Source organism: Haliotis rubra, unplaced genomic scaffold (genome assembly GCF_003918875.1).
Source record: "Haliotis rubra isolate DU_JTF1 unplaced genomic scaffold, ASM391887v1 Scf1395, whole genome shotgun sequence".
NCBI lineage: Eukaryota > Metazoa > Mollusca > Gastropoda > Lepetellida > Haliotidae > Haliotis > Haliotis rubra.
In genome coordinates, this window is record NW_025765331.1 from 13,360 (window position 1) to 36,569 (window position 23,210).

Here is a 23,210-nt window from a genome sequence, read left to right on the forward strand (position 1 = left end):
TGATCAGTAGTATGCCCCGCCGCATTGAAGCCTGCATTGCTGCCCATGGTGACTTGACAAAATACTAACTGTTCACCTGTCTTTGAATCTGGAGTTATGTTCTGCTGATATTCACATTTAATACGTGAGTAATGAGAGAAAAAAATACAAAAATTACAATCTTTAAATCCTCAATAATTTCTGGTTGTACTGTAGCTAGCTACAACAGAGCTAAACTGTTGATAGGTTTGATAATCCATTTTAATATATCATATTTGGATTCTTATCATATTTACATATGTTTTACCTGAATTACTTTATCACATTACATTAAGCATACTGCCTAAAGAAATTCACATTTAGTCAATGTAGTGTAGATCCTACTGCACAACAGGCATATTGTTGTAACTCCATGCATGTAGTGTAGATCCTACTGCACAACAGGCATATTGTTGTAACTCCACGCATGTAGTGTGTATGAGTGTGGTGATATACCTGTATACAGGACACATTAGCGGGTAATACAGGTTTGCATACACTATGTCCTCACTCACCTTGTCATAGTCCATCTGTGCAGAGCTCCCTGCAAACAGCCGATGCGCCAACATCTTCCCTGCCTTAATAGCTACTGGGGTTAGTTCAGGGCGTTCCTACAACCACAGACCACAGTGAACAATCATCCACAAAGACAGAGTGAGTGAGAATGGTTTAACGCTGCTTTTAGCAATATTCCAGCAACATCATGGCAGAGGCCATCAGTGGGCTTCACACATTGCAACCATGTCTGGAATCGAACCAGGGCCTTCAGCAATACAGGCGAATGCTTTAACCACTAAGCTACCCCACATCCTCCACAAGGAAAGGACAAACTTACATCCAATCAGAGTCAATGTCATGTGAGAGATTGTGGACAGAAACTTACATGTAGGACATCCCCAATGCCATAGATGTTGTCGACCGACGTCCTCTCGTGGTCCCCGCCATGACCTCCGATGATCTTGTTGGTGGTCTCATCCAGTGCCACGCCCACCTGATTCAGCCCCAGGGAATGTGTCTCCGGTCGCCTGCCTGAAAGCATTGTCTTTGTTGTCAGGTGGCAAATACAGAGAACATGGGTCAGGTCTAATGCAGCGGTCTAAAGTGGGTCTTCAGTTCAACTGACTCTCAGATGGGGAGAGTAGGTCTTCAGTTCCACTGACTCTCAGATGTGGAGAGTAGGTCTTCAGGTCCACTGACTCTCAGATGTGGAGAGTAGGTCTTCAGTTCCACTGACTCTCAGATGTGGAGAGTAGGTCTTCAGTTCCACAACTCTCAGATGTGGAAAGTAGGTCTTCAGTTCCACTGACTCTCAGATGTGGAGAGTAGGTCTTCAGTTCCACAACTCTCAGATGTGGAAAGTAGGTCTTCAGTTCCACTGACTCTCAGATGTGGAGAGTAGGTCTTCAGTTCCAGGACTCTCAGATGTGGAGAGTAGGTCTTCAGTTCCACTGACTCTCAGATGTGGAGAGTAGGTCTTCAGTTCCACAACTCTCAGATGTGGAAAGTAGGTCTTCAGTTCCACTGACTCTCAGATGTGGAGAGTAGGTCTTCAGTTCCACTGACTCTCAGTTGTGGAGAGTAGGTCTTCAGTTCCACTGACTCTCAGTTGTGGAGAGTTTGGAGGCTCTAGTACCTATATTACCTGGTGTACTATATCAAATTACATTTAACATAATGCATCAGGAAAATTCACATCTAGTCAATATAGTATATATTTCAACAGGGGTACTCTCATAGGTTTCCATAATAATTTGGTTCCTTTAATGTTGTAGCAATATCATTGCTGTCTGCCCAAACTGAGTCTGAACCAGATAATCCAGTGATTGATATGAGCTGACACACTATCAACGAAATCACTAAAATCAACAAGAACCAGTAATTGATATCAAGTGACCCCAAATCATCAGCGTACCATACCATGTCAAGTGCAAGAGCCTGGCTACCAGACCACCATCAGCACACACGGTAGAGGTGACGTGTAATACTGACCAACAGCCATGAGTATGGTGTCGAACACGTCCTTGTGCGTGACACCCTTGCCATCAGTGTAGGTCACCAACAGTCGGCCATCGTCTCTCTTCTGGATCTGTTCTGGGACGCACTGTCTCAAGAAGTTGGTGCCATTGTTCTCCATGTAATCAACTACCAGGTTGGCCAGTTGCTGCCAATCAGAGAACACATCCATAAAACAGTCTCTCCTCGCCTTGCAAGGAAACAGCTTCACAAGAAAATATTGCCTTACCAGGAAACAGTGTCTCCTCAATATGTTGCCTTACCAGGAAACAGTGTCTCCTCAATATGTTGCCTTAATAGGAAACAGTCTGTCCTCAATATGTTGCCTTGATAGGAAACAGTCTGTCCTCAATGTGTCCCCAGAATATGTGGCCTTACCAAAACTGTTTTACCTGAATATGTGGCCTTAACAGGAAACTGTTTCACTTTAAAATGTGGCCTTTCTAGGAAATAGCCTCAGTATACTATGTTCATATTGCAGTGTTCTGCAGTCACATCTATTAACAGCTACAGTGCATGGTCATTACTGTCTCATGTACAGCCGACAGTTCCAGGTCATGCTACAGCAGTGTAGTGACTAACCTGGTCGAAGCCCCGCAGTGGAATGGACCTGATCATGATGGTGGTGTCGAAACCCAGGCCGGTGAGGAAGCCCCCACACTCCATGCCGATGTCTGCACACGAGTCAGGGACATTTGTTGGGTAATATTGGTGGGTAATATTGATGGGTAATATTGGTTGGTAATATTGGTGGGTAATATTGATGGGTAATATTGGTAGGTAATATTGTTGGGTAATATTGATGGGTAACATTGGTAGGTAATATTGGTGGGTAATACTGGTGGGTAATATTGATGGGTAATATTGCAGATAATGAAGATGTTTAATGCTGCTTGTAGAAATATTCAAGCTATGTCACAAATCAAAATGGACCAACAGACCAGTGATTGACATCATGAGCATCAGTCAATGCAGTCTGGATATGATGACATGTCAATGACCAACTGTCTGTAGAACTGTCATCAACCAACATGCACAACTGTCATCAGTCTACCTGTGCAACTGTGTGTCTGTCTGACAAAGGATACAACTACCTCCAACAACTAACCTGAAATTAAACAGAAAACACTGATCTAACATCATATCTACGTAATTACTAGCAGCATCAAGTTACCCTAGAAAGCAGCTGTGGCAAGTCAAAAAGTGTCCTTACTTTTGCTTCAAAGGGGACATCGTATCACTTCGCATAAACATACAAACATTCACACTTGACAACGAAACAAGAACTTGTATCGAAACGTTATGCTCTAGAATTAAAGAAGTTGTCATCCATATATACTTGTTCCATTTGACTTCCAACTTCTAAAATGCCCCTCAAAGAAGTTATACGTATCTATTTTCTGTCAACTACACTTCATGTCGAGGCGTGAGTAGACGCAAACATACTTCCGTTTTACATCCAAGATATAAAAAAAAGTTTCCTTGCTGTAACCTACGTTTTTCCAGGGGGTTTCTTCATCCAGAAAATGTCATCACTAGATATAGTGTACTCAGCAGCCCCGGGTATCTGTATAGAACATGACGTGTACTACATGGAACACAACTGCTTATTGTCATAGATGACAAATAAAGACGGCAAATGATTCCAATTGATGATGATGTTTTAAGCTAGCTGAAGAGTCATAATCATTTTTCACCAATGACTCCAAAACTGCATAATGGTTCCTTTGTCTTTGATTAAGCATAACTGAATAGTCAGTTAATACTTTTATAGTTGCAATGACAAATATTCTTGTTTATAGTCCGTCAACTTAACTTTTGGCACCCTGTTTTTCACAATTTACATAAAACTCCTGAATATATTAAAACGCTACTCTGTTCGTATGGTAATTGTGTACTGTGACCTAACAAGACATCGATTTTAGTAATTCTAAAACGATTATGAAAGATTTTGCCTTTAAACCTGTCATATAATAATTGTAAAACTGTGGAGAGTTTTACGAGGGGTTAACGCACGTGATGGAATAGCCAACATCATTGTAAAATGTGTGTCAGCGGGATTTGTACATGTATGGGTATTTACATAAGCACGCTCAAGTGATGTCAAAGATCGTCAACACACAGGTTGTGGTAAAAACGATGTTGTACAAAGATGACCGGTAAATCATCAAAAGAGATTACAACTTTTTCAAGCGCAAGGCAAAGCAAAAAAAACCCTCTTTTTTCAATTGAGTGTTTCTCCAAAAGACACTTAATGCCACCAAGATCTGCAAAAGAACATAGCAAAGAGTTATCTCCCATGACACTATTTCAGATATTGACGATGACATGGCAGCTAAATTGGGGACCGTCTCAAAACATGCAAAGAAAAGATAACTTGAAGAAATTAGATAGAAGGGTTGTGAGGGACGTCATGCGTCGGTTAGATCGATCCAGTGAGTCCATATCGTCAAGCAAACTGAAGAAAATATTGTTCAAAAGAAGACCATGACATCAATGTATCAAAGCATACCATATGCACGCTGTTGCTCAAATTTGGATCTTGATACAAGAAATTGAGCAACCAGTATTTAAAGACTTCAATAAATCTACTTGTTTAAAATGGATTTGTGATGATTATACAGTCCCTTTAGATTTGCTTGCAGGCGTAACAATGCAAACAAGATGCATGTGTGTCACAACATGTTGTTTGCCGTTCCATCGTATCATTTTACTCCATTGTATAACTACTTTTATTTTTCATATTTTTATAAGATGGCTTCTTAATAAGAAGCTTTAATATTTGACATAAAATTATGAAATTTAAACCTTAGATAGGTCATAATATATAAAGAGCGTATGCCTAAAAACATTTTGAAGCCATTATTGGTTAAAAGGTAAATTGTGAAAAACAGGGTGCCAAAAGTTCAGTTGACAGACTATAGCCTATCACTTCCCTTGATGATAAAAAATTAGTTTCATGAAAAATGTGTTTGAAGCAGAACATGAGCCAAGCAAAATCCTCACTGAACTCTTGTGAATGTGGTCTTGACATGGCAATAAAGAACAAACTTGTACTGTCTGTCTCCAGTTCGCATTTAAGCTGACTTCCAATAACACCAAACACTCAAGACACGAGGCGGGTTGCTTGCTGCTTCTCCACATCACGTGTAGACCTTTTTATTTTCAAAACAGTTTCAGCGTACAGACTGCGCATGTCCAGTTGTATGCAAATTGGGTAAACACAAAACCATATAACCCAAAACGGAATGCGATTGATTATGTCAAACACTACAAAACTGTTATGAATACACAATGGCATTTTAGAAATTTGTCAATTTCATTAAAGTTAACAATTCAGTTCTTATTCACATCAGGACTAAGGGACTGGGGGGTGGGGGTGATGATGATGATTTTAATGGGGGTCACCCATTTTGTTCTGGGGAGGTAGGGGGGGTCATCAATTTTCTACGCATGTACTAGGGGTGGGGGCAGCAATTTTGTACATAGAAATATTTAAAAATTATGTTTAAAAACTATGGGAAGGGAGTGGGAGCCATTGATTTTGTACCAACCATACACTTACTTTGTACATAAACTATAGGGGATCATTCACATCGCACAGGCTTCTCCATGAAAATCATCATCACCCCCCTAGCCATAAATTGTGAACGGTCCCTAATAGTGAATTTAGGAAGGATGAAATATGTGTTTTGGGGAGTATGTTTAGCGTTAGTTTATGTACAAGACTTGACAGCACTATATGTGAACGAGGTGAGATGAGAGTTACATGACCTACCTCAGCTGGGAGAAAAGGTCGGCCTCCCACTGCTATCACAATGTTGTCTGCTTCCACCACTTTCTGTCATTAAACACACAAGATGGTCAACATTCTTTTCCTGCTGTGTGTTACAATGTATGCAGTACAACTTAATAACATTTTATATGGCGGTGAATATGAGATGGCTCATCAGCCTCGTCGTAGAGACTATATACAGGCAAAGTTCTAAAAGACAGAATCTAAATTTGCAGCTCCACCATAGACAATACAGAACTGCCACAGTGTTCAGAATAAGAAAGAGGTGCTTCTAAATATAGCTACACGCTCTGTAGCTCACACGACACATAAAGAAAACAGTGAGTGAGTGAGTGAGAGTGAATAAGTGGAGTGAGTAGGTGAGGTGAGGTGAGGTGAAATGGGGTTTAACGTCGTACTTCGCTCATATGATGATGTGCATTCGTGTGTAGGTGTGGCTGCTTGTACTAGCCCAGACTTAATCTGGTTTTATAGTGCTAGCCCACTGAGATACCACGCTGGTGGGTTTGGTGGGTGGGTGTACCCATGAGCGAATGCTTTAACCATTAGGCTATCCCACTGCCCCAATGTCATTTTGAACTGAAATGCCAAAGTAACGGCTGAAAAAACGTTTTGTTCAATATGGCTGTAGTGGCCATTAAAATGAAACTCTTTAAAAGTGTGGTGTCATCCTTCAAGGGAACAATGCATGAAAAGTTTCACCGGTGTCTGAGGAGAAGATGTTTCTGTTGCACTGAACAAACATAAGTGAGGTGAACAACATGAAACATTTTCAATATGGCTGCCATGACACCCATGTTAAAAACCAGTATAGGAATTCTGTGATCAAATTTTAGGGACATCATAAGCTAGCACATTTTCTTCATCTCAAAATGAACTAACCTCTTTCCCTTTGGTGTCCACGGCCTCGATGGTGTGTTTATCCAGTAAGGTTCCGTATGCATTGAGATATGTTACATTCCTGGAAGAAAACAACAAGGTTGTCACTTCCAAAGGCATGTCTAGCTCTTATTTTCATCTAAAGTATATTTCTGACACTAAGTCACGTGCCAGCAGGGTCCTATAAAGAGCCTGGTCGTGACTACCCAGCTTATAGTTTTGTGTGTATACATGTGTGTTTGTCATTTAATGCCGCACTCAGTATTATTCCAGCTGAGAATACAAATAACTGAGTCTTGACCAGCTGATCCAGTGATGAATATGAGGAACAATGATCCATGTCATTGGTAACATTCAATCAACCAGGTCAGTGACCATATACAGACATGCATCCTATGACCAATATGGAATGCAACAACCACTTCCCTGGGGATCCTCTGATACCCAAATGACTTGGATATATTTCTGTTCAATGACAAAAATATGTTTTCAGTGAGTGGATCAAGATATAAAACAATTATTTTTCCATTTTGTTGGTTCCAGAAGTTGATAATGGAAGATATACTGACTTGTCTTGAAGCTGTACCCGATGGCCCCAGTTGAGAGACTTGACGTAGCTCTGCACAGCATCACACATGCCTTGCCTGCAGGTAAAGACACAGATCAACGTGTACAACAACCAGTTCACATGACTACTACTCAGATTTGTGTCTCCTACGCATGTGAGAAAGCTATGATCAAATTTTGGAATTCATATTTGCTTGAATCGTTGAGAGGTTTGTGAGCAAGATAACTGGGTTTCAAAGAGGTCACAAGTTTTAAGAGCTGTATCACTTCAGGCTGTGCTCACACACCCAGTTGATGGGATATACACTTCAACATTGTCCACCCCACCATTTTCTCAACAAATGGGCTACGTCAAATTCAGAAACTGGCTAAAACAAACATGCTTTGAGATATCTCTGTGCAAGACTCACCATGAGTGCTGAATGTTTGACGGAACCTCCCTACCCTGTGCCCGAGTATCAATGATGACCTGTCTCAGACAGAGCAAGACTCACCATGAGTGCTGAATGTCTGGTGGAACCTCCCTACCCTGTGCCCGAGTATCAATGATGACCTGTCTCAGACAGAGCAAGACTCACCATGAGTGCTGAATGTCTGACGGAACCTCCCCACCCTATGCCCGAGTATCAATGATGACCTGTCTCAGACAGAGCAAGATTCACCATGAGTGCTGAATGTTTGACGGAACCTCCCTACCCTGTGCCCGAGCATCAATGATGACCTGTCTCAGACAGAGCAAGATTCACCATGAGTGCTGAATGTCTGGTGGAACCTCCCAGCCATATGCCCGAATCACTGATGACATCTCCCAGAAAGTGCAAGACTCACCATGAGTGCTGAATGTCCAGCGGCACCTCCCAGCCGTATGCCCGAGCGTCACTGATGGCATGTCCCAACAAGGCGGCCTGGTGCATCAGCTTCTTCGGGATACAGCCGACATTAACACATGTTCCTCCAAGACCCCACTTGGTGCCTGCAGTCACCAACAATAAATAATCTCCATCATGGAACAAAAGAAATTAACCTTTATCATGCTAATGTTCCCGTATTGGAAGATGTTATAAAAGGCTTTGCCTGTAGTCACCAACATTTAAGTTATTCCACATTTACCAAATTGATAATAAAACCACAGGAACACTGTCATGTAGAATGCAGATGTGATTTCTGGATTTGAAATTATCAAAGGTCAGTTAAACAATGACACCTCGAAATCTTGGTCAAGGTCAAGGTCAAGGTGAAGTGACCACAACCTTCATCACAGGGTAGATGGTAACTTTGGTGCACAACAAGACAAGACGAAGGTGAAAAAACAAACTGCATCCCAGGATATGATCATTTGTTTGGGAAAAACAATCTTTGAAGGCTAAAGAAAGGATGGTAGCTAGATGAAAAATTTATGAATGGATGGTTATACAGAATAATCCAGTGATGAAGCAATGGTATGTGAGCAGAAAACTGAGTGAGCATCTAAATGGGAATTGCATGGTGGAAACATGACATATCAATTTTGAATTTCATCTGAGTTTTGAAACATGTAAAGTCAATGGAATGACAACTGAAGGTAATAATATTACTTCCTGACACAATCACAAAAATGTTTTACCTCTCGGAGATGGAATGACATAGTCCAGGACTGCAACCTTCTTCCCCAAACCAGCGGCTGAAAACAAAGAGAAATAGTGAGTGAGGTGGTGAGGTGAGGTGAGGTGAGGTGAGGTGTGGTGTGATGAGATGAGGTGAGGCATGGTGAGGTGAGGTGAGGCAACGCAAGGCGAGGCTTGAGGTGTGGTGTGGTGAGGTGAGGTGTGGAGTGGTGAGGTGAGGTGTGATGAGTTGAGGTGTGGTGAAATTAGGTGAGATGTGGTGAGGTGAGTGAGGTTAAGGTGAAAGATTGGTTGTGAGGTGAGGTGAGGTGAGTGAGTGAGGTTAAGGTGAGTGAGTGAGGTGAGTGACAAATGATAGAGTGACTGAAATCTTTAGGAAGTCAGCAATATTAATGTTAGAAAGTAATAAGACATAAGTGGTTGACAGTCTGAGCAACAATGTGATGTTACACTCGCACGTCACCCTCTTTAACTTAGAAACATTGAGAAGATGGAGCCATGAAGTGTTGAAAAAGCTCACCTGAAGCTAAGTATTAGTATCCGAATGTGAACTCAGATCAACTTCATTCATGCTGAGGCACATAAGACATGCCCAACTATAGCTCCAAATGACAACAGATTTGTTTAATGTATGCATATTGAACAACACATAAAACTGAACATGATACATCAGCCATAGGCTGCATGGACTTCAAACTACCCCATAAAATACTGTTTCAATAACAGACAAACAATTCGCTGAGTGAAAGTGAGAAAATAATTGAAGCTCCAAGCAAAGCATCACACAATATTGTGGTATCTTGTTGACAATTTACCATGATGTAGTCACAGGAGCTACAAATATACATCAAACATTTTTACCTTCTTTGGAACAAGCGAGCCCTCCACTGCCGCCTCCAACCACAACAAGGTCATACTTCTCACTGGCGGGAGCTGAAAATTACAAATGGATACAAATAACAAACACTGAGTATCTGATGAGAGTGTTTGAATTCCTAAAAATGATTCAATTGTATTTGTGTTGTTTGTTTGTTCTTTAACACTCAGGAATTTTCCAGCTATATATATCGGTCTGTAAATACTCGAGTCTGGACCAGACAATCATGGACATCATAAACATCAATTTACACAATTGGGATATGATGACAGGTGTCAACCAGTGAGTCTGGCCACCTTATCCTGTTAGTCGCCTCTTACGACAAGTATGGGTTGCTGAAGACCAAATCTGATCTTTAAGGTGAAGTCAACTGTAACATGAGTTCCAAACTGAATTAATATTTCTGTTCACACTATCCAGAACTGACTGTGTTTGAATCGAAACTACCAGTGCATGGTGTAACAAATGTATGGTATATAACACCCTCACTCATCTTATCCCAAACTGCAAACTATACATAGACACAAGCATTTTTCAAGAAGTCTTTATATGCTTTAAATACCATAATTCCATATCCAGAATGGAATATCAGAATACCAAAGGCGTAAATAACATGTAATAAGTTCCTTATTGGGTGTTAACATTCCTAGATTGCTTTCAAGTAGAACAAAATATTATCTTCAGTGATATAGACACCTTATGATAATGAAGTAATGCTATGTTTTTTTAACTTCTTGCTATGCTACCAAAAGTGACACCTATCGGATGATCGAAGAATGAGAAGTTGTCTATCATACCATGGGATTTGTATACAAGACTTAAAGCATCAAGCTGTAGGTGAACATCATTATTACACACAGTAATCAACCACTGAGTACGAACAGATGATAACAAACTTGGTCAATAAAATGTTAAGTTTGAGATCAAGTATCACTAGAGATGATGATTTACCATTACAGTTATACTTCCTATTCTGTGCCCTTAGAGCTGAAAACTGCCATGACTTTTCATCTTTCAAGACCGCACTAAAGAGTCATCTGTTTCGTCTCGCCTATCCTTTAAACTAAAAGCTTTGTCTTTCTCTTATTTTCCAGTGTTTTGAGCATACTAATGTGTGGAAAATGTCGCTTAACAAGTGGATTATTATCATATATTATTATAAACTAGGCCGGAATCTAGAAATCAGCTGAAAACACATTTTTCACTATATATAATTGATACACTCATGAAGTTATTCTGCATAGTTATAGTAATATGAGGGCTTCCACCGGCAACTAATAATTGTAATAAAGTCATTAAATGAGCATCAAGTGAATAAACATGGATATCAAGAAGGGAGCACTAATTGCATGAAAAAGTAAGGTCATCACTGTTTTAAGTACATTAACTGAACTCCACTTTTCTTCCCAAAATAAGAAGTACCGGGTACATGTAATTGCTGTAAACTGTAGTACATCATTGTACATACACATTTATACAGATATACAAATTTGCAAGGTGAAAGGTTTGGGTAAGCATAATCCGATATATATGAGAATTCCAGGGGATCTCTCTCTTATTAGTTGACTATCCATAAACTTGGTTTTCCTTGTAGTTATGTTGTTTAGCAGACGTCGGAAAGTACAATAGCATCAGTAAATTTACTGTTTTGATGCTATTCCTCAATCTCCCCAATAACAAATGATATATTCCTTGACAAGTCAGCAGGGAGCATAAAACATTTTAAGTTTTCTTTATGTATATGGTCTCTGTTTATATGTCACATTTTCATTAGGTCAATTAAATAATCCAGACTTCAAGACATTAACAGGGATGCCAGACAGTCTTATCCACATTTGTCAGTAGTCGAGGTTCGTTTTCACAAAATGATCAGAACTGACAGAAAGACAAATAGTGGATAAAATCAGAGACCAGTATATGGTCTCCGATAAAATCTTGACAAGCATAATGTTGAACACCATGGAAACACAATGTCAGTGTATGACAGTTACAGACAATATACGATAAGGAAAGTCTTGTTTAGAAACTGCAGTTACTACCAGAAAATAATCTAAAGTGGCTGCTCAACGTCCTTTTTATTTTCCGTAAACATTCAGAATTTGCCCTTGCCCAAACGGGGGCTGCCATTTTGAGCAGGTCTGAGGGAGACATAAGATTGACGAATCGGCAAATACGTAAGATAAAACAAATACCGACTTAAGTCAACTCCTATGAAATTGATATTACATATATATTGACTAACAATCCCAGTTTTACAAAATGCTTAGTTTTAAGGAAGGCTTTAATAAAATTGGTGACATACCTTTTACACACACTAATTTACCCCTATAAGTATATTCTAAATTTTGTCTCATTGAAAATACGAAATACAATTTGAAGTGAAATACAGTTCGCCTTCTTAAATACATTAACTGAGATATTTTCTATTGACCAATTATGAATAAAATATCGTTAGAATATACTTTGATGACCAGGAATATGCATGATAATAAATCCAACTGATTTCGAATCCTACAAGTTTTGTATTTTGAAATAATCGATGTAAACTTCCGCTCACATGCAGTCGCAGAACGAATTTGTCATTAAAAGTCAAATCACACATGCTACAGGTTGACGGGAATCGACAGCTGTTCCCTTCTGTCCACGAAGTCAGTAGTTGAACTTGATGGTACCTGCGTGAATTACTGTTTAGTTTTTGTTGTCGCTTATTTGCAGAATAATCACTGTTGCAGCTTTGAACACAAGCGTTGTGCAATTCACAATCGGATCAAATCTTTTTAAAGCCGGCGCAGTCCTCGGATCAGGGTACACTGGTCGATGCAGTTAAAGGTACACTCAAATAATATTGTGTCAGAGAGCATAACATATTTTATTATATGGTATCTACTGCTATGAGCCTTTCACAAGCAAATCCGTTTTCATCTGTGGTCATCTTTCATCGTCATTATGGGCAGACGATGTTTTGAGAGCGGACATTCTTACAATCAATATTAGCGACAATTATATAACATAGTTTTGGTATCACGTGACTTAGCATTGAGCTTCACCTGCTGTGTTCTGCAAAATTGAAGATTTAGGCACCATGACTTTGTGTTTTGTTTCCTGGCAAATTTTCTTTAAACATATTCCATGTTTGGAAAATGTGTACTAAATGGCTGACAAGTTTCAGATGTATAAAAAAGTAAAGGAAGTGTTGTAAATTCATATGGTCAGCAATAAGTGTGATATATAAGTGTGATATATAAGTATGATATATAAGTGTGATATGTAAGTATGATATATAAGTATGATATGTAAGTGTGATATGTAAGTATGATATATAAGTATGATATAGAACTTTGATATATAAGTATGATATATAAGTGTGATATATAAGTATGATAATAAGTACCACACCATCTTAATAGTTACACCCTTGTCCTTCTGCCTGTCTGTTGCTGTGACAATGGCCATGTGTATATAATACATTCTTAATTTATACAAAACAACAGGTATCTGGTATACAGCCAAGATGTGTATCTTGTTCTTTCAACTGAATGATAAAGGTGAATGTGGTACCTACCGCCTAGTTCTTGCCAACAACCGAGATGAGTACTGGGCACGACCTACGTCTACAGCAGCGTACTGGGGGGAGAATGACAACTGCCTGAGTAGTAAGATTTCTCAATTAGGACAATTCTGCCAATCAAAATAGAATGTTGGAATAACATCTAACATACGTGAAATCAACATATTTTACAGGAAAAAAATGATTCATAAATTATAATAATAAAATATGATGAAAAGGAACCCAGAGACTGTCTTCATTTTCCGAAACTGTGGTAATCAAGATTTGCCACATATTTTAGACTTGCATGGGCGTTCTTGGATGTATTTGTTTCAGAGTCAATGTGACAGACTAATAGAATGCCATCTGAGCATCTTTCAGCATCATGGATCACACAGATATTCTACAGACAAAAGTTCAAAGTTGATGCTTGTTTTAAGCATGTTGAAGTATTTCATTCCTAGCAGTTAAACTCTGTAAAATCCGAGGAACATGCCTTACCACTGAGCTGGCTTGTGTTGTTGTTGAGCAGGTTTGGACCAGGAACCAGGCAGAGAGGGTGGAACTTGGATGGGGATCAACAAACAGGGCAAGATAGGAGTTCTCCTCAACATCCTTGGAGAAAACCTCCCAAACAGGAAAGGAAGAGGTAACACTTGTCAAATGCTATACTTACGTCCATTAAAATATACCAGGACTTACATGATAATGGGTATTTTGTGAATTTCTGCAGAATTTTGAGGGATTCTACAGATTTGTAATGCATTTCCTAAATAATTTTAGTAGGCCATTATGACAAGACTCTTTCAGACCACTGTCAACCCTGTTACACCAAATTATGTACTATTATCTTCACACTATACCAGATCATTTCGAGACAAATATGTGTGTCAGTTACTGGGATTACACATCATAAAACACATGTTGCACAAAGAAGAGTAGGTGCTTTCAGTGAAAGTGGGAGTTCGTTACCCCAAACACTCAGATTCTACTCCCCACATGCTTACATTATGTTGTTCTGTCAACCCTGTCATTCTTGGTAGAAAATTGCAAGAAGCTTCATGAAATCAGTCTTACTAACTATTCAAATGAACAAAGACTTTTACTTCAGGTTTCTTGGCCAGGGATTTCATAGCATCAAACACAAGTGCCGAGACTTTTCTGCAAAACCTGTCTGCAGACGTAGTCACCTCTGAGTACAATGGATTCCACCTTGTTCTCCTAGAAGCAGGGTGAGTACACTTGGCATGCTGGTTGTGTATTATCATGCCCCTATAGGGTGCCCCATTGCTGGTTGTGTATTATCATGCCCTTATAGAGTGCCCCATTGCTGGTTGTGTATTATCATGCCCCTATAGAGTGCCCCATTGCTGGTTGTGTGTTATCATGCCCCTATAGACAGCCCCATTGCTGGTTGTGTATTATGATGCCCCTATAGAGTGCCCCATTGCTGGTTCTGTATTATGATGCCCCTATAGAGAGCCCCATTGCTGGTCGTGTATTATGATGCCTCTATAGAGTGCCCTATTGCTGGTTGTGTATTATCATGCCCCTATAGAGTGCCCCATTGCTGGTTGTGTATTATGATGCCCCTATAGACTGTCCCATTGCTGGTTGTGTATTAACATGCCCCTATAGAGTGCCCCATTGCTGGTTGTGTATTATGATGCCCCTATAGAGTGCCCCATTGCTGGTTTTGTATTATCATGCCCCTATAGAGAGCCCCATTGCTGGTTGTGTATTATCATGCCCCTATAGAGTGCCCTATTGCTGGTTGTGTATTATCATGCCCCTATAGAGAGCCCCCTATAGAGAGCCCCATTGCTAGTTGTGTATTATCATGCCCCTATAGAGAGCCCCATTGCTGGTTGTGTATTATCATGCCCTTATAGAGTGCCCCATTGCTGGTTGTGTATTATGATGCCCCTATAGAGTGCCCCATTGCTGGTTGTGTATTATCATTACCCTATAGGGTGCCCCATTGCTGGTTGTGTATCAGATGCCCCTATAGAGTGCCCCATTGCTGGTTGTGTATTATCGTGCCCCATTGCTGGTTGTGTATTATCATGCCCCTATAGAGTGCCCCATTGCTGGTTGTGTATTATCATGCCACTATAGAGTGCCCCATTGCTGGTTGTGTATTATCATGCCCTTATAGAGTGCCCCATTGCTGGTTGTGTATTATCATGTACCATAGTTGTTGTTATATCATTGTGCCCCAGTAGTATATACCATAGTTGTTATATCATTGTGCCCCGGTAGTATGTACCATAGTTGATGTTATATATTTTTTCTTATCCTGACTCATGCTACTTGCTTGTCTTCTTCTCCTTGCAAACACAGTGGAACACTTGTATCTCCCAATTGAAGTTCCCTTCAATGTAAAATCACTAATTAGTACTCACCACGAGTTATCTGTCCCCTCAAAAGCGCAGGAACGAGGGCGCCACCTCCTGCCATGTGCCTCACTCTCTCCTTCTTCGCCGAGTGAGCAGGACGTGAGAGCGCCTGTGTCTCCTTACACATTATATCCTTTATCTATATTTAGTTGTTTACCTCTTATAATCATCTACAGAGGTGTAACTAGTATCCTTATACATGATGCATTGATATTTATTCGTGTTTCTACTGTTTTATTCACGGTTCGCCGTGTTTGCTCAGTAGATTGCGTTAATGAAAATCTGCACTGTTTGTAAATTACGTTTCTCTGCTGCTGATCCGCATTTAATATGCCCTAGTTGAATTACGCCATGCTCTACTGTTTCACGTTGCAATCATTGTATTAAATTATCTAATTCTGCCTTTGATAAATATTTATTTGCGTCTTGAGACGCGCAGCAGATAGATTACGGAAACAGTCTTCAGTCATGGCTAATAGATCAGAGTCTGATATACCATGTCAACTGTTGGCGGATGACCCCCTACCGTCTGGTGTTCCGCGTGGGAAGCAGTCCGCTATCTCCAAGAAGCGACCTGCATCCCAGGACATCCCGTCGTCCCAGTCTAAGACCAGGAGAGCTTCTACGTCGTCACAACGTACGCTCCGCACCCCCAGGGCTACATCTTCGTCGAAAGTGAAACCTACGAAGACTACTAACAATTTTTCATCTGACATTCTTCCTGTTTCAGAATTGGGCTTATATGATGACGATCTACCGATCATCATTCCAGATATACGGCATAAGAAGCGACCAGTATCGGCTACCTATCCTCAGCGCAGATCAACACGCAGCTAGAGATGCCTACACTGACGGCAGAGAATCTACCTGAGGGTCCCGTCGCAACCATACAGAGGGCAGCGGCTACATCAGCGCAGACCGTCCCAGACGACCTGGTCAGCCAGATTATGATGTTGATGGAAGATCGATACGGTTTACAGAGGCCTCAGAGCCGCGGGCCCCAGAGCCCAACCCACTTACAGTCTTGTAGGGCCCCAGATCCCGTTTGCTTGACTTCGCTTAGGGCCCCAGAGCCCACAGACGCGCCTCCACGAAGGGCAACCCAGCCCGTATCGAAGCCTTCGCGAAGGACGCCCCAGTCCCCTCCACGAAGGACCCAGATCCTCACCATCAGCGAAAGGCTTCACGGAGGAGGAGTGCTTCACCGAGCTCAGACCCTGAAGAACACAGAGGTCGTTCGCGAAGCAAACTCCTATCTAATGATTCGGACTCTGACTCGATACCTTCAAGAAGGCCTTCACGAAGGTTAAGTGGCTCCAAGTCATCTTCATTCAGAAGATCTATAAGGGATTCACCGAGAGCTTACGAAGCCACCATCGTTCGCCAAGGAAGTCTCCACGAAGGTCTCCCTATAGAAGCCACTCGTCTGTCCATTCAAGACATCTTCGTCCTATAGTGTGTCGAGGGATTCATTAGGACCTTAGCGAAACTACAGGTCACCCTACAGTTCGTCGGGCTATTCACCATGTCGATCCCCTCGCCGATTTACACACAAGTATCTATCAACTGTATGCCACATGCCGTCTACAAGCCTACGCGAAGGCATTCACACAGGCTATTTACAATATGTCCTTACCGAGCCTGCGCGAAGGTATTCGCACAGACATCCACAAGACAGAGATGTCGCAGTACTTAACTTTTTAACTTGAACGTTATATAGTTACGCGAAGTACTATTTACAGATAAAGAGCCTAATTAAGGATCTTCAGGCCGACTACCTACATCAAGGGCATCAACGACGTTTCGCAAATAATCACAGGAATCACCATTTCGGTATATATTGCTAGGTATGCAATCCCGGACTACGATACGATTATCTACATGCAAGGCGCCATAGTCACACCAAGTTGACCACTACGCAGATCTGCAGACAATTCAATAACGGAATTGAGCAGCAGCCTTATTACAGCGAGTAAAACACGTAATCGCCAACGAATTCCTGAGAAATATGTACAACAAGTTCAGCTTTAATTCTACAATTATGACGCTGCATTGATGTATGCAGTCTACAAGCTGACAACTTGCAAGTTTTATTGAGCCTATATATAAGGAAGTCGGCATTATCTTCAAGACTGAAGTTACATTCACAGCAGCCAGGAAAATAACCTCCCCAGCATTAATATTACAGGGCGAGGTAATTCGCGCCGAAAGATTCGCGCGTTTACCATTAACCCTCGAAACACGTGGTCACTCGTGTAACTTCGGGAAGTTACGGACAAGACCGACGATTGATCTAATATCAACAACGGCACTAAATTATACAAGGTTCCTTTTCCTGCTACACCGGTGACATCACAGCGCGGGTACACTACAGAATCAAAATGCCTTGTTCTGATTGGACCGCGATGGACAACGCCCTACGCAGAGGTCGATCATAGTTCACAGTTCAAGACATAGGTTGCAAGTGACAACAACATATCAGTGAACGAGCAAAGCCTCCATACAGTCCAGTTAAACTGAACCTTCATGATTGAGCTGCCTTCATGAGGTTAGAGACCTCCCCTGTCAAGTAAGGACGAGGGCACGGCAGTCAGGCGATTTTTTACATAAAGTTCAACGATGGCAGTCACCCCTGGTTGTTCACCTACATCGTCAAGGACTTCGCAGCGCGTTTTACCTCGACGACGGGATACAAGTCGATCCAGATCCACAGCGTCTCAGACTACAGTTGAACTTCATCATCAAGCTACTAACACAACTAGGATGGTTAGTAAATCTACTTAAGTGGGACCTAGAACCTACGCAAGATCTGCAATTTGTAGGTATTTGAATTGTAACGGCGCAGAATCGTATAATTGTACCGGAGGACCGATGGATCAAGATCCAACAGTCAATCCCACAAGCCTTACTCTCTCCGCTACCACTACGACAGTGGCAGAGCCTGTTGGGGTTACTCACGTCAGCTCAAGACATGACAGTCAGATGCAGACTACAATTACGTCCGTTACAAGTCCTCATCAATTCGCATCTCGACGACTCTCTACCGTTCAGTCTACCGGATCACGTCAAACCTCACCTACTATGGTGGACCAAGAGATCGAATGTTTGCGTAGGCGTCTCCTTAATAGAGCCAGAATTGAAAACACATCTCTACGTAGACGTGTCACTACAAGGTTGGGGAGTCCATCTCGCCAACAGGACGGCATCAGGGCTATGGAGCAATCAAGAGAGCAAATTACACATAAATCTGCTAGAGATGCAAGCAGTGATAAACGCCATAATGCACTGAAGCAACTTACTACAGAATGCTCAGTTGATGATTCACACAGACAATTCGACAGTGGCGTTTTATGTGAACAAACAAGGCTCAACCAGGTCCCTGAACCTATTGACTCTATGTTTTCAATTGTTCGATTTAATCGACAATCTCAACATACATGTCAGAGCATGTCACATTCCAGGAGCAAAGAATGTAATAGCAGACGCTCTCTCTCGGCCACACCTACCATCGCCGACAGAATGGATGCTCCAGTCATAGACCTATTTGCCACTCGATTCAACAATCAACTGACAACATTCATATCGCCAGTTCCAGACCCACTAGCACGGGCAACGGATGCACTAAGCATATCGTGGGAAGGACTCAACGCGTACGCGTTCCCGCCGCCAGTGTTAATCCCACAAGTGTTACTCAATATCCAACTGATTTGATAGCGCCCTACTGGCCAGTGAGAACGTGGTTTCCTACTCTTATTCAAGAAATCGGACAACCAATACTACAACTTCCAAAGTGCCCGAATCTGTTAATACATCCGCACACCAGACAAGCACACGGAAAGCCAAAAGCATTCCAACTTCACGTATGGACTGTATTAAGGCGTGTCTAAATAAAAAAGGTTATTCAGCCAGAGCGGCGAAAGCAGTCACCCTTGCCTTGCGTAACTCCACTCGCAACTTGTACGATGACAAGTGGCACAGTTTTGTCAATTATGCTGCAAAGAAAGGATTACAGATAGATATGCTACTCATCCTCAAGTGGCTGACTACTTATGTTATCTACGTCAGACTAATAATCTAAAAGGCTCCACCTTATCTACTTATCTTGCAGCAATAAGCTCGGTCATGACTTTGAGAACGGGTGTCAAGCTAAACAAGACCCCAGAGTTACTCGCCTTACTACGAGCATTCCGATTGGAGGATCAGAAACGCAGATTTCACGCTCCAGCTTGGGATCTAAATATAGTGCTCCAACACCTCACAAGTGAGGCATATGAACCATTAGAATCTACATCGTTCGAATTTCTGACTCAGAAAACTTGTTCCTGTTATCTCTAGCCAGGATGTCAGAGATTCACGCAATGGATTACGAGAGAACACGCTTTGATGACATTCATAACATCGTGCATATGGGACTACGTTGGGATTTATCGCCAAGAACCAATTACCAGGCCAACCAGACAGGTTATTTCACATCCCAGCTCTCTCATCTATACTTGGACCTCATGATACGATGGATCTATCACTATGTCCAGTAAGAGCACTGAAAATATATCTCCACCGATCCAAACAGAGGAGACAAAAATTCAAGAGATTATTTATTCCTCTATCAACAGCTACGGAGACTGAAGTCTCACGTACTACTATCTCCATTTGGATCAGAACTGTCATACTACGTGCCTACAAGGCTGCAGGACTCGACCCTCCAAGAGCATCTAATCCTCATGAAATTAGAGCGTTAGCATCTACACTTGCTCTTCACGGCAACTGCTCTTTGAATACCATAATGGAGGGTTGTTTCTGGAGATCCGATATGGTGTTTGCCAACCATTATCTGAGAGATATCACCACCGAGGACGTCTCAGGTATCCACCATTTCGGTCCCATGGTCCTCGCACAACAGTTGACAGTTCCTCGGAGAAGATAAGTCAATCTTACAGATTTTACTACTTATCTTATAACAGTACTAAATAGCTATATGCTATATATATTTTGCTTAAGTTCATTTATTATCTTAAGCACAGTACTATGGTTGTTATATCATAACAGTATATTAGCTAACAAACTCTACGGAGTTTTTGCTATTATATATTTAGCTTAAGTTTAATCATATCTTAAGCTCAGTACTATGGTTATATCATAAAAGTATATTAGCTAACAAACTCTACGGAGTTTTTTGCTATTATATATTTAGCTTAAGTTTAATCATATCTTAAGCCCAGTACTATGGTTATATCATAAAAGTATATTAGCTAACAAACTCTACAGAGTTTTTTGCTATTATATATTTAGCTTAAGTTTAATCATATCTGAAGCTCAGTACTATAGTTATATCATAAAAGTATATTAGCTAACAAACTCTATGAAGTTTATGCTATCATATTATCAAGCTTAAGTCTATTTAGTCTTAAGCATAGTATTCATGTTATATATACTTTTATCTTAATATTTATATTGTAATAACCCATATATGGCAGCTGATAAGTTAGCAGCAGGAATTCATCAATTCAGTGCCTTTATGAAGTTCCCATAAGGGTTATTACAGTCATTACAGAAATCACTAATTATCTAAAAATCCAAAGTATTCTGTATTCCCACCTCCGTATCCGTCGGATTCTACAAGCAATAAGCATGAGTCAGGATAAGAACAAATATGTAATTTTCTGATTAAAATTTATATTTTATACTTATCCTGACTCATGAGGTAAGCCCTCCCGTCCTCCCCACATAACACTTTGGATTTCCCTGAAAATTCAAGTGTTGGGCTCGCTATATAAGGAGAGAGTGAGGCACATGGCAGGAGGTGGCGCCCTCGTTCCCGCGCTTTTGAGGGGACAGATAACTCGTGGTGGGCACTAGTTAGTAATTTTACATTGAAGGGAACTTCAATTGGGAGATACAAGTGTTCCACTGTGTTCGCAAGAAGAAGAAGACAAGCAAGTAGCATGAGTCAGGATAAGTATAAAATATCAATTTTAATCAGAAAATTACATTATTGTGCCCCAGTAGTATGTACCATAGTTGATGTTATATCATTTTGCCCCAGGAGTATGTACCATAGTTGTTGTTACATCATTGTGCCCCAGTTGTATGTACCCTACTTGATGTATCTTTGTGCCCCAGTAGCATGTACCATAGTTGTTGTTATATCATTGTGCCCGAGTAGCAAGTACCATTGTTTGGCTGAGAAGTATGTGAAGTAGTTTCATGAAATTAGGCATTCTCTTCCCACAGAGGTTACTCCTGTCATATCTTCCTACATAACCTCTGTTCTAATACGACCCTTTCTTGGTGTCAGCGTTCAAGGCTCGTGATTGGAGACAAGCCGATTTAGTTGTGCAATCAGCGACGTTGTTTCAAAAGTGACCATTCGCAAGGCCTCGGTAATTTCCGTATGCTTCGGGAAAACTAGAACCTCTTCCCGAGCGCGATGCGCAAACGTTTCTTCTAGACAGAACTCAGTCATGTAATGGCGTATCAATGGCGTCTCCATCGCCCTCGTTGACAACGGACAAGCTAGCCATTAAACGTCTTGTGTGTAACATCAACACAATTCCCCGGCAGATGGGGGATATTTGTGGCCCCGCATTTGCTTGTGTTAGTCAAATTGAATCTAAGTCGATGTAACACGTGTTCTGATTGGATAGAAAGAAGGGAGATAATTCGTGTTGCGATCTTTTGTCGCTAGGGGATTTTACGAGGACCGGGAAATATGGCCGTATTAGAACAGAGGTTATGTAGGAAGATATGACAGGAGTAACCTCTGTGGGAAGAGAATGGAAATTAGGAAGTGATTGGATGTTTGGTATGTCAAGTAGTATGAAAGTGGTATAATTTCACTGTCTCTGAAAACAATTCCAGTCTTCATTTGCTCTTCCGTTTCAGAGGCCAACATCCGTCGGCGATGTACTTGACTGAAAGTTCCGAACACCAGAGACGGGGCCCACAGAGGCTGTCACTGGGAGGTAACCAGGTCGTGTGTTGTCAGTGGCAGTGTGGGCTGAGATGTGCTGTTGTTTATGATTGTAAAAACCTTTTTCAGATCCATATACAGGCTTGTTAAGTTTTATCAGCCAATGTCCATGTTTTGTCTGTGAAAACATTATTACTAAACTAATGTAGAGATATTAAATTGTATTTCGATAGACAAATGTGGTTAAAATATTTTTTAAAAAGTACGTGTTATTGTCATACTGTTCACCTCTGTGGGCGGTGGGGAAGCCTAGAGGTTAAAGCATGTGCTCGTCACGCCGAAGACCCGGGTTCGATTCCCACATGGGTACAATGTGTGAAGCCCATTTCTGGTGTCCCCCGCCGTGATATTGGTGGAATATTGCTAATAAGTGGCGTAAAACCATGCTCACTCACTCACTGTGGCCTAGTGGGTTTGCATCTGTCCAGAGAGTGAATGGTCAGTGGTTTGATCCTGGGCTGTGTCAAACCAGAATAAAACACAAGTACCTCTTGCAGGGTGCTTGACTTTAGGCGCATAAATGCAAAAGAACTGTATGTT

General features: G+C 41.2%; 2 protein-coding genes across 4 annotated transcripts in view; one reads left to right on the forward strand and one right to left on the reverse strand.

The window, feature by feature from the left end:
- Positions 1 to 359: 359 nt before the first annotated feature.
- Positions 360 to 11,981, reverse strand: LOC124268610 (thioredoxin reductase 2, mitochondrial-like). The gene is made up of 13 exons (XM_046703611.1): positions 11,794 to 11,981; positions 9,739 to 9,810; positions 8,877 to 8,933; positions 8,102 to 8,246; positions 7,276 to 7,350; positions 6,710 to 6,788; positions 5,810 to 5,872; positions 3,528 to 3,598; positions 3,120 to 3,139; positions 2,614 to 2,705; positions 2,008 to 2,179; positions 902 to 1,047; positions 360 to 629 (listed from the first exon to the last, which is right to left on the reverse strand). The coding sequence occupies exons 1-13, from the start codon at positions 11,903 to 11,905 to the stop codon at positions 360 to 362; spliced, it is 1,374 nt and encodes a 457-aa protein (XP_046559567.1). The 5' UTR covers positions 11,906 to 11,981.
- Positions 11,982 to 12,304: 323 nt separating this feature from the next.
- The window catches only part of LOC124268606 (transport and Golgi organization 2 homolog), a 125,067-nt gene continuing 114,161 nt past the window's right edge, over positions 12,305 to 23,210 (forward strand). For 2 of the 3 annotated variants that reach the window (XM_046703607.1, XM_046703602.1), the window contains exons 1-6: positions 12,316 to 12,503; positions 12,560 to 12,583; positions 13,246 to 13,407; positions 13,834 to 13,950; positions 14,413 to 14,533; positions 22,583 to 22,662. In XM_046703607.1, coding sequence (XP_046559563.1) covers positions 13,266 to 13,407; positions 13,834 to 13,950; positions 14,413 to 14,533; positions 22,583 to 22,662 — 460 coding nt within the window. In that variant the 5' untranslated portion in view covers positions 12,316 to 12,503; positions 12,560 to 12,583; positions 13,246 to 13,265. Of the gene's footprint in view, positions 12,504 to 12,559; positions 12,584 to 13,245; positions 13,408 to 13,833; positions 13,951 to 14,412; positions 14,534 to 22,582; positions 22,663 to 23,210 lie in introns of all 3 variants that reach the window. The other variant, XM_046703608.1, reaches the window with a different exon arrangement.